Source organism: Pseudophryne corroboree, chromosome 5 (assembly GCF_028390025.1).
Source record: "Pseudophryne corroboree isolate aPseCor3 chromosome 5, aPseCor3.hap2, whole genome shotgun sequence".
Lineage (NCBI taxonomy): Eukaryota > Metazoa > Chordata > Amphibia > Anura > Myobatrachidae > Pseudophryne > Pseudophryne corroboree.
Window position 1 is genome coordinate 529091406 of NC_086448.1, and position 12783 is coordinate 529104188.

The window sequence follows — 12783 nt, forward strand, 5'->3', positions numbered from 1 at the left end:
AACAGCATCACCAAACTGCTGCCAGTGCTTATCATGGGTGGGCAGGATTCAGGTTACATAGTCACGTGACTCTGTGAAATGTCATGTGATTACACCAGTGTCCTCCTCCTCGGCAGCAGCGAGGGTACTTTTCGGGTACCCTGTTCGCCCGTAGCTCCTCCCCCTGGTGACGTAGCTCCTCCCTCAATACGTCACAAGGTCCCTTCAGCCACTCCGATATAGAACCAACCTTGTATACACTGGTGTAGCAGCAGCGTTGTGCGTGTAAGACTTGGCGTTGCCGACCTCCCGCAGATCAGTAGTGTACGTACACGAGCGGCGTCCCACTTGCTGTCAGGTGAGTGTGAGGTTATTAGTCACACGGGCAGCCAGGCCGGGGACACTGACAGGAGAGCACGGGCGCCGCTGCTATACCTGCAGCCTTGTGTAACATAGGCGCTGTGAAGGGCAATCAGTGACCCCCTTCGGTAACCGGGGCTGCTCTTGTGTGTGCCTGCTGTGCAGGATAAGGACTGGGAGATGTCCTATCGGCCCTGACATGTGGCGGGGCTGTGTGTGTAGGCCCGGATCCGGGTCATATGCTGCTAGTGTGCTCTTATGGGGCCAAGCACATTTCTTGTGGGACAGTACAGCAGATATTCACTTCTTATGGTCATAAATGAGTCCCCAGCAGTATGTGTAGGCGCAGTCACGGCGAGGTCAGAGGCTTAGGCAGCACAGTGGTCTGTACACATTCATGGGACTGTTTGCTTTCATTTTTTATTTTGTAAATTGGTAGCAACTTATGATGCAAACATGCACCCTGACTGACTGGTCTGTCACTTATATAGGGGGTTTCAGATGTATTTTTCCATTTGGCTGTTACTTTGGTCTAGGGGTGTTCAACATGTTGTGGAACTACACATCCCATCATGCCCTGCCACAGGTTTAGCATTCCCTAATAGCAAAACTGTGGTATGGCATGCTGCCATGTGTAGTTCCACAACAAATGGAAGCCTGCATGTTGAGTATCTTTCCATTGTGCTACCTAATGTTATCTCGTCTATCAGTATGAATAAACTGGTCTGCATAAGCAGCTGTATAAGCCAGTAACTTCCTCTCTTCTAACGGCATTTGTAAATGGGATATGTACAAATTGCTGGCTAGATCCCGGCTGTCATGATCCCGACAGCAGGCTCCTGTCTGCAGCGGGGCAAGCGATAGAAAGCCCCTTGCGGGCTTGCTACGCTGTGGGCATGGTGGCTCGCCCCAGGTTATATTCTCCCTCTATGGGTGTCGTGGACACCCACAGATGGAGAATAGCTTGTCTCGCCGGTATTCCGGCAGCGGTATTTCACCCCCTCTCGGAATTCTGGTGTTTGTGTTGTGACCGCCGGGATCCCAACTGGCGGTATTGTAAGTGCTTCCCTTTTTAAACAATACTTAAAAATATGAAAGTAGCAATGTGTATTATACAACCAAGTAAAAAGCATTGACAACCATTCTCAGTAACCTGTGCCAGGAAGACTTGTACAGTGTACATAACAATTAAACACATGGATTATATGTAACATAAGCAGAGTTCCTTAGAGCAGATGTTCCTAAACAGGGTTCTCAAGACACCCTGACACAGTCCATGTTTTAAGGCTATCCATGTTTATGCTGGGTACACACTAGACTATAAAGTGAACGATGTGGCCGATACCAACGCATCCCATCATGATATCGCCTAGTGTGCTTGCACTATGTCGCTGACGATGCGTGCCCGACGGGCGATATCACCAGCCCACTTGCTGAGGCCTGACCCGCCGCTGACGACATCGCTGTGTATACACGTCATCTAGTGTGTACCCAGCTTAAGGCACATGTGATTTAATTAGTACCTCAGTCAGTTTGATTATACCATATGTGCACAAGCAGGGATATTTCTAAAACCTGGACTGTTGGGGTGCCTTCAGGACTGCTTTGGGATCTTAGAGTAAAAACAAATTGAAGATGCAGTACATGACCAACTACAATCATGATCTATTAATATATGTATCAGTGGATATAGAAAGTTAACCATGAAACTCATAACTAGGACTCGAATATTATTGGTGCATTTAGAGCGCAAAGTATAGCCTAGCCTAGTAGAGAGATTATTTAAATGTATTAAACTATAGATTAGAGCAGTGGTTTCCATACTCAGTCCTAGGCGGGCTGCTATGTGCTTTTTACTAAGGAGTGGCTTCAGTCTGGCCACTCTACCATACAGGCCTGATTGGTGGATTGCTGCAGAGATGGTTGTCTTTCTGGAAGGTTCTCCTCTCTCCAGAGAGGAATGCTTTAGCTCTGACAAAGTGACCATCTGGTTCTTGGTCACCTCCCTGACTAGGGCCCTTATCCCCCGATCGCTCAGTTTAGACGGCTGGCCAGCTCTAGGAAGCGTCCTAGTGGTTCCAACCATCTTCCATTTACAGATGATGGAGGCCTCTGTGCTCATTGGGACCTTCAAAGCAGCAGATATTTTTCTGTACCCTTCCCCAGGTTTGTGCAGAGGTCTACAGACAATTCCTTTGACTTCATGCTTGGTTTGTGCTCAGACATGCACTGTCAAGTGTGGGACCTTATATAGACAGGTGTGTGCCTTTCCAAATCATGTCCAATCAACTGAATTTACCACAGGTGGACTCCAATTAAGCTGTAGGAACATCTCATGGATGATCAGTGGAAACAGGATGCACCTGAGCTCAATTTTGAGCTTCATGGCAAAGGCTGTGAATACTTATGTACATGTGATTTCTTATAGGCCCTACACACATGCCGATTTGTTTGAAAGATATGAACGATCTCGTTCATAAATTTCTGTGTGGAGGCTCGAGCGATGAACGATGCGCTGGTCCCCCGTCGGCTGTGCATGCAGGCCAATATGGACGATCTCGTCCATATTTGCCTGCCCTTCAATGGAGCCGCGTGACGGGGGGAGTGAAGAAACTTCACTCCCCCCGTCACTGCCCCCCCGCCGCCGGGTCGGCCGTCGGGCACCTCGGTGGCGGATCGGCATGTCTGTAGGGCCCATTAGTTTTTTTATTTTTAATAAATTTGCAGAAATTTACTTTTTTTCACGTTGTCATTATGGAGTATTGTGTGTAGAACTTTGAGGGGAAAAATTAATTTATTCCATTTTGAAATAAGGCTGTAACATAGCAAAATGTGGAAAAAGTGAAGCGCTGTGAATACTTTCCGATGCACTATACTTATGGCTTGACACGTATTTCCATTTTGACTCTATTTGTCAACAGCTTACATCTGATAACATCAGGACATAGCAGTGTAAAGTGGGACAAATGTGGACACATCTAGGACAAAAAAAGGAAGGGAAAGCTTGACTGCACCTCTATAAAGTCCTGGTTATACTGTTCTAACATAATGATGTGTTCTATTTTAGAATGGGCATAGAGTGGTTTGGTTTCAGCTATGCAGCCCTGGTTGCTTCTGGAGGAGTTATTGGCTATGTAAAGGCAGGTATGTTTTTGTGTTGTAAGAATCTTGTGTGTGTGTATATATATATATATATATATATATATATATATAATATTTCATCTGTTTCTAAATGTTATTATGTTATTCTGAACCAAGAACTTAAAAGTCCTATTTATCTTAAGTATATCACTGTCTAATGGGAGACTTGTTAACTGGTAATGAGATGCTAAAATTATTCTTTATTAGCATTCATTTATTTATAAAGTCCCTTCCCTGTGGCCGTTCTTCATATTCAAGTGGTAAATGGAGAGGGTGTCATTGATTGATAGGAAAGTGCTGTGTAACTTCAGAACTTCACCACAACTGCACACAATTAGAGACCTGGAGGAGCTGCTTGTGTCTGATACCAGGAACGCCCATGTAATTACATGGGAGGGGCTGGCTGTGGCAGAGAAGTTATAGGGGCAGTTGGATATAATGCCAGTGGAGACTAGGTATGGGTGCTAGTTGTGGGGGATTACAGGGGAAGGCAATGTGAGTATCAGCATATTTTTATATGTTATGGCTAATGGCAGATATTAATAGTGTCAGGCTAATAACAATAGTTGTATTTGACATTTGGCAATAATAGATACCATCAATAATTATTATTAATAATAAGTCTATCTGTCTATCTGTCTATCTGTCTATCGCGGTGTGGTAAATTGTTTGGGCGGCACTAGCTACTACCAGAGCCAGATTTATGTATATGCAATATATGAGCCCAATGGTTCATGTGGACATTATACACAGGTGCAGCAGTATATACTGCTGGATATTTGGTGAGTGTTGATCAGAGATGTGTGGAAAAGATAGGCAGGGGAGTCACTGCCTCACCTGTCATAAGCTGCATACACACGGTGCGCTGCAGGCTTTTGGCCGATACTAACTATATTGTGCCTGGAGGCACGTAGACGGTATCGACCCCGCCTGCACCCACTATATTTTCTTGCAAAGCCGATCCCGTGGAACGGCGCATCGGCATCGCAAGCTTATACACACGGTGCGATATGCAATATGTTTCCGTGCGATATGGACTATATAGTCCATATCGCACGGAAAATCGCACCGTGTGTATGCAGCTGTAGACGTTTTACTCCAGAGTTTTGACTATGAAAATGATTAGAATAATACAAAGAAGACATTTATAATGTCGTTTGTATATTTTTCATATACATTACATAGTCAATACTCTGGCCTATACTGTAGTATGACAGGAAAGGATCTGATTCACCTTACCGCACGTCACTAATATCATTTTTTTTTCTCAAGCGCAAATCATAGGCATAGTTTTTCCTTTTTTTTTTTTTTTTTTTTTTAATAATAAAGTGCTTAATATAAATCCAGCTAATCTTAAGCCGTCGCTGCTGCCCTCTTTACCCTTCCCCAAGGGTATTTTATAATCCCGTAATAAAAAAAACAAACAGTGCAGTATCATTTTAAAAATATATAGCTTTACTTAAAGTTTGCACGTACATTTAAACAGTTAAAGCTGTATTACCACAGTAACAATGGGACACAAGCGCTCTTATGTATGGTTATACTGTTTTAATGGAAAATAATATTTTCTATAGACTAATTAGGCTGTTGGCTGAAATGTCTCTTGTGAGAGGGTGTACCCCTTTTAGGAGCACCATTTGGAACAATTTCTATCTACTATGGAAATCCAAGAAAAGGAAAGAAGTCCTGTCTGTACAGTACCTGGAGAAAAAAATAAATTTGATCAACTCTATGTATAATTGATTGTACTTTAGCGCCCCCAGACATTGTCTATATGGATATACTGTATAGATATGTTTTTTTTTTTTTTAAATAACTATTGGTGGTATCTATTAGTGGCAAATGTCAGAAACATAACTATTGTTATTAGCCAACCTTTACTATTAGCCATAACATAAAAATATGCTGCTATTCACATTCCTCCATCGCCTGCCTCTGTAATTTAATCCCCCACAACTAGCACCCATACCTAGTCTCCACTGGCATTATATCCAACTGCCCCTATAACTTCTCTGCCACAGCCAGCCCCTCCCATGTAATAACATGGGTGATCCTGGTATCAGACACAAGCAGCTCCTCCAGGTCTCTGATCGTGTGCAGTTGTGGTGAAGTTCTGAAGTTACTCAGCACTTTGCTATCAGTCAATCAATGACACCCTCTCCATCTACCACTTAAATATGAAGAAGGGTCACAGGGGGAGGGAAGAATGAGTGGAGAGCAGTGTAATAAATGTCTAGTGTGTATGTCATTACTGAAAAGCATTAGTTTTTTTTCTCTCTATTTCGGATTAATGGATTTCCAGATAGTAGATCCTGAAATTTGTATAAACACCTGTACAGTTTGGTATACCACAAATGGTTTAAGAGACCAAATTATAAACTAGTCTCTTTTAACTAGGAGGCTACTACACCTGAAAAGCAATGTCAATCACTGAGGACTACTAGACAAGGAACAGTGTGTGATAAGCCATGCCGGCAGACGGAATGCAGACAGTCACATGATTGACAGCAGAATGCCGACAAGGGACGGGATAATTCATTTACCCCTCCCTGGCCCCTACCCTAACCCACCTGGCGTGGCGGCTAGAACTAAAGACACAGGGGGTGGCAACTACGGCTAAACACCACCCCCTGTGGTGCGTTCTCCTAACCCACACCCTGATACTTACCTTCGGGATGCCGTCGGTCGGGGTTCCGGCGTTGGTCACCTGACCTCCAGCACCCAGTGTGCCGGGATGCTAACTGCATCCCATATACAAGGGTCAGTGCAGAGCAAGACGGGAGTCATTTTATACATTAGGATGTCCTAGGCATGGCAATACTTTTTCTGAAAAGGGATTTTTCCATAACTTGTAACCGCATTAGTAGTAATGAATCCCGCGCCTGTACACTTATTTCACTGTGTTATTGATAACCATGCTAATATTGTTTTCACAGTGAATCAGTTTTTAATGCTGCTTCTAGGAGATGTTAAATTACTGCAGTTGTAGAGAGGGAATGTACATCAATTGATTTAGGACTGGTGCATGCCCTAAACTAACATCACAAATTAGTCTGCAGTGCTGCCAGACTAATGGACCCTACACATTGGGCGATCTGACGCTGAGCTGCCCGACAGCGGATACGGCTGACGGGCGACCCGGCGGCGGAGGGACAGTGACGGGGGAGTGAAGTTTCTTCACTCCCCCCGTCACCCGGCTGCATTGAATATATATATTTTATATAGACAAATTATTATGTTTACAGTATGGATTTTACCACAAGAGGTCAGTAGTGGTTCATATTTCGGTGTAGTGTTATATATACTTTTCTCTAACGTCCTAGTGGATGCTGGGGACTCCGAAAGGACCATGGGGAATAGCGGCTCCGCAGGAGACTGGGCACAAAGTAAAAGCTTTAGGACTAGCTGGTGTGCACTGGCTCCTCCCCCTATGACCCTCCTCCAAGCCTCAGTTAAGATTTTGTGCCCGAACGAGAAGGGTGCAATCTAGGTGGCTCTCCTGAGCTGCTTAGAGTAAAAGTTTAAATAGGTTTTTTATTTTCAGTGAGACCTGCTGGCAACAGGCTCACTGCATCGAGGGACTAAGGGGAGAAGAAGCGAACTCACCTGCGTGCAGAGTGGATTGGGCTTCTTAGGCTACTGGACATTAGCTCCAGAGGGACGATCACAGGCCCAGCCATGGATGGGTCCCGGAGCCGCGCCGCCGGCCCCCTTACAGATGCTGAAGCAAGAAGAGGTCCATAAATCGGCGGCAGAAGACTTTCCTGTCTTCATAAGGTAGCGCACAGCACTGCAGCTGTGCGCCATTGCTCTCAGCACACTTCACACTTCGGTCACTGAGGGTGCAGGGCGCTGGGGGGTGGCGCCCTGGGAAGCAATGAATTTACCTTATTTGGCAAAAAATACATCACATATAGCTCCTGGGCTATATGGATGTATTTAACCCCTGCCAGTTTTCCAGAAAAAAGCGGGAGAAGAGCCCGCCGTGAAGGGGGCGGGGCCTATCTCCTCAGCACACAGCGCCATTTTTCCCACACAGCTCCGCTGGTAGGAAGGCTCCCAGAATCTCCCCTGCATCCTGCAACTACAGAAACAGGGTAAAAAAGAGAGGGGGGCACTTATTTGGCAAAATAACAGATATAAGCAGCTATAAGGGATAGACACTTATTGTAAGGTTGTCCCTATACATATATAGCGCTCTGGTGTGTGCTGGCAAACTCTCCCTCTGTCTCCCCAAGGGGCTAAGTGGGTCCTGTCCTCTATCAGAGCATTCCCTGTGTGTGTGCTGGGTGTCGGTACGTGTGTGTCGACATGTATGAGGAGGAAAATGATGTGGAGGCGGAGCAATTGCATATAATGGTGATGTCACCCCCTAGGGAGTCGAAGCCTGAATGGATGGCCGTAATTAAGGAATTACGTGACAGTGTCGGCACGTTACAGAAAACTGTTGACTACATGAGACAGCCGGCAGCTCAGTTAGTGCCTGTCCAGGCGTCTCAAACACCGTCAGGGGCTATTAAACGCCCGTTACCTCAGTGGGTCGACACGGACCCAGACACAGACACTGACTCCAGTGTCGACGGTGAAGAAACAAACGTATTTTCCAGTAGGGCCACACGTTACATGATCACGGCAATGAAGGAGGTTTTGCACATCTCTGATACTGCAAGTACCACAAAAAGGGGTATTATGTGGGGTGTGAAAAAACTACCCGTAGTTTTTCCTGAATCAGATGAATTGAATGAAGTGTGTGATGAAGCGTGGGTTACCCCCGACAAAAAACTGCTAATTTCTAAAAAATTATTGGCACTATATCCCTTCCCACCAGAGGTTAGGGCTCGTTGGGAAACACCCCCTAGGGTGGATAAGGCGCTCACACGCTTATCAAAACAAGTGGCGTTACCGTCTCCAGAAACGGCCGCCCTTAAGGAGCCAGCAGATAGGAGGCTGGAAAATATCCTTAAAAGTATATACACACATACTGGTGTTATACTGCGACCAGCAATCGCCTCAGCCTGGATGTGCAGTGCTGGGGTGGCTTGGTCGGATTCCTTGACTGAAAATATTGATACCCTGGACAGGGACAATATATTATTGACTATAGAGCATTTAAAGGATGCATTCCTATATATGCGAGATGCACAGAGAGACATTTGCACTCTGGCATCAAGAGTAAGTGCGATGTCCATTTCTGCCAGAAGAGGATTATGGACGCGACAGTGGTCAGGGGATGCGGATTCCAAACGGCATATGGAAGTATTGCCGTATAAAGGGGAGGAGTTATTTGGGGGCGGTCTATCGGACCTGGTGGCAACGGCTGGGAAATCCACCTTTTTACCCCAAGTCACCTCGCAGCAGAAAAAGATACCGTCTTTTCAGGCTCAGTCCTTTCGTCCCCATAAGGGCAAGCGGGCAAAAGGCCACTCATATCTGCCCCGGGGCAGAGGAAGGGGAAAGACTGCAACAGACAGCTTCTTCCCACGAACAGAAGCCTTCCCCCGCTTCTGCCAAGTCCTCAGCATGACGCTGGGGCCTTACAAGCGGACTCAGGCACGGTGGGGGCCCGTCTCAAGAATTTCAGCGCGCAGTGGGCTCACTCGCAAGTGGACCCCTGGATCCTGCAGGTAGTATCTCAGGGGTACAAATTGGAATTCGAGACGTCTCTCCCTCGCCGGTTCCTGAAGTCTGCTTTACCAACGTCTACCCCCGACAGGGAGGCGGTATTGGAAGCCATTCACAAGCTGTATTCCCAGCAAGTGATAATCAAGGTACCCCTCCTACAACAGGGAAAGGGGTATTACTCCACGCTGTTTGTGGTACCGAAGCCGGACGGCTCGGTGAGACCCATTTTAAATCTGAAAGCCTTGAACACTTGCATAAAAAGGTTCAAGTTCAAGATGGAGTCACTCAGAGCAGTGATAGCGAACCTGGAAGAAGGGGACTACATGGTGTCTCTGGACATCAAAGATGCTTACCTCCATGTCCCAATTTGCCCTTCTCACCAAGGGTACCTCAGGTTTGTGGTACAGAACTGTCACTATCGGTTTCAGACGCTGCCGTTTGGATTGTCCACGGCACCCCGGGTCTTTACCAAGGTAATGGCCGAAATGATGATTCTTCTTCGAAGAAAAGGCGTCTTAATTATCCCTTACTTGGACGATCTCCTGATAAGGGCACGGTCCAGAGAACAGTTAGAGGTCGGAGTAGCACTATCTCAAATAGTACTACGACAGCACGGATGGATTCTAAATATTCCAAAATCGCAGCTGATTCCGACGACACGTCTGCTGTTCCTAGGGATGATTCTGGACACAGTACAGAAAAAGGTGTTTCTCCCGGAAGAGAAAGCCAGGGAGTTATCCGACCTAGTCAGGAAACTCCTAAGACCAGGCCAGGTGTCAGTGCATCAGTGCACAAGGGTCCTGGGAAAGATGGTGGCTTCTTACGAAGCGATTCCATTCGGCAGATTCCACGCAAGAACTTTTCAGTTGGATCTGCTAGACAAATGGTCCGGATCGCATCTTCAAATGCATCAGCGGATAACCCTGTCTCCAAGGACAAGGGTGTCTCTCCTGTGGTGGTTACAGAGTGCTCATCTCCTAGAGGGCCGCAGATTCGGCATTCAGGATTGGGTCCTGGTGACCACGGATGCCAGCCTGAGAGGCTGGGGAGCAGTCACACAGGGAAAAAATTTCCAGGGCTTGTGGTCAAGCATGGAAACGTCACTTCACATAAATATCCTGGAACTAAGGGCCATTTACAATGCCCTAAGTCAGGCAAGGCCTCTGCTTCAGGGTTAGCCTGTATTGATCCAGTCGGACAACATCACGGCAGTCGCCCACGTAAACAGACAGGGCGGCACAAGAAGCAGGAGGGCAATGACGGAAGTGGCAAGGATTCTTCGCTGGGCGGAAAATCATGTGATGGCACTGTCAGCAGTGTTCATTCCGGGAGTGGACAACTGGGAAGCAGACTTCCTCAGCAGACACGATCTTCACCCGGGGGAGTGGGGACTTCACCCAGAAGTCTTCCACATGATTGTAAACCGTTGGGAAAAACCAAAGGTGGACATGATGGCGTCTCGCCTCAACAAAAAACTGGACAGATATTGCTCCAGGTCAAGGGACCCTCAGGCAATAGCTGTGGACGCTCTGGTAACACCGTGGGTGTACCGGTCAGTGTATGTCTTCCCTCCTCTTCCTCTCATACCAAAAGTACTGAGAATCATAAGAAGGAGAGGAGTAAAGACTATACTCGTGGCTCCGGATTGGCCAAGAAGGACTTGGTACCTGGAAATTCAAGAGATGCTCACGGAAGACCCGTGGCCTCTACCTCTAAGACAGGACCTGCTCCAGCAGGGACCATGTCTGTTCGAAGACTTACCGCGGCTGCGTTTGACGGCATGGCGGTTGAACGCCGGATCCTGAAGCAAAAAGGCATTCCGGATGAAGTCATCCCTACCCTGATCAAAGCCAGGAAGGATGTAACCGTACAACATTATCACCGTATTTGGCGTAAATATGTTGCGTGGTGCGAGGCCAGGAAGGCCCCTACGGAGGAATTTCAACTGGGTCGATTCCTGCATTTCCTGCAAACAGGACTGTCTATGGGCCTCAAATTAGGGTCCATTAAGGTTTTAAATTTCGGCCCTGTCGATATTCTTCCAAAAAGAACTAGCTTCTGTTCCTGAAGTTCAGACGTTTGTCAAGGGAGTACTGCATATACAGCCTCCTTTTGTGCCTCCAGTGGCACCTTGGGATCTCAATGTAGTGTTGGGATTCCTAAAATCACATTGGTTTGAACCACTCACCACTGTGGACTTGAAATATCTCACATGGAAAGTGGTAATGCTGTTAGCCCTGGCTTCAGCCAGGCGTGTATCAGAATTGGCGGCTTTATCCTATAAAAGCCCTTACCTAATTTTTCATACGGACAGGGCAGAATTGAGGACTCGTCCTCAATTTCTCCCTAAGGTGGTTTCAGCATTTCACTTAAACCAACCTATTGTGGTGCCTGCGGCTACTAGGGACTTGGAGGATTCCAAGTTGCTGAACGTAGTCAGGGCCCTGAAAATATATGTTTCCAGGACGGCTGGAGTCAGAAAATCTGACTCGCTGTTTATCCTGTATGCACCCAACAAGCTGGGTGCTCCTGCTTCTAAGCAGACGATTGCTCGTTGGATTTGTAGTACAATTCAGCTTGCACATTCTGTGGCAGGCCTGCCACAGCCAAAATCTGTAAAGGCCCATTCCACACGGAAAGTGGGCTCATCTTGGGCGGCTGCCCGAGGGGTCTCGGCTTTACAACTTTGCCGAGCAGCTACTTGGTCAGGGGCAAACACGTTTGCTAAATTCTACAAATTTGATACCCTGGCTGAGGAGGACCTGGAGTTCTCTCATTCGGTGCTGCAGAGTCATCCGCACTCTCCCGCCCGTTTGGGAGCTTTGGTATAATCCCCATGGTCCTTTCGGAGTCCCCAGCATCCACTAGGACGTTAGAGAAAATAAGAATTTACTTACCGATAATTCTATTTCTCATAGTCCGTAGTGGATGCTGGGCGCCCATCCCAAGTGCGGATTGTCTGCATTACTTGTACATAGTTATTGTTACAAAAATCGGGTTATTGTTGTTGTGAGCCATCTTTTCAGAGGCTCCTTCTGTTATCATGCTGTTAACTGGGTTCAGATCACAAGTTGTACGGTGTGGCTGGTATGAGTCTTACCCGGGATTCAAAATCCTTCCTTATTGTGTACGCTCGTCCGGGCACAGTATCCTAACTGAGGCTTGGAGGAGGGTCATAGGGGGAGGAGCCAGTGCACACCAGCTAGTCCTAAAGCTTTTACTTTGTGCCCAGTCTCCTGCGGAGCCGCTATTCCCCATGGTCCTTTCGGAGTCCCCAGCATCCACTACGGACTATGAGAAATAGAATTATCGGTAAGTAAATTCTTATTTAAAGTGCCCATGTCTCCTATGTATATATGTGTGTATGTGTATATATATATATATATATATATATATATATATATATATATATATATATATATAATATAGAAATTTATGATGAATGCTGAGGTAAAGCTCCTCCTTCTCTTGTGCTGAGCGCTCTGTTGGGAAAAAAAGTCTGGGTCAGCCCTGACCAGATGTTTTCAAATCCTCAAGAGGATTCCGAGTGTTTATTCTTTTCCCGTCGCGGAGAGGATAAGGTGGGAGTTCCCCCCCTGTTCTGCACGGGGCCCTGTCACATAGGATCGTATGCAGGAAGCTACGTTATATTCTAGTTAGGTGTCCACACGTGCGTAAATT

The 12783-nt window shown here is 46.6% G+C and overlaps 1 protein-coding gene across 2 annotated transcripts in view; it reads left to right on the plus strand.

Annotated features, from left to right (window-relative positions):
• The first annotated feature begins 203 nt into the window (after positions 1-203).
• Positions 204-12783, plus strand: part of LOC134927977 (transmembrane protein 14C-like) — a 28478-nt gene continuing 15898 nt past the window's right edge. The window contains exons 1-2 of one of the 2 annotated variants that reach the window (XM_063923139.1): positions 204-337; positions 3407-3483. In XM_063923139.1, coding sequence (XP_063779209.1) covers positions 3408-3483 — 76 coding nt within the window. In that variant the 5' untranslated portion in view covers positions 204-337; position 3407. The remainder of the gene's footprint in view (positions 338-3406; positions 3484-12783) is intronic. The other variant, XM_063923140.1, reaches the window with a different exon arrangement.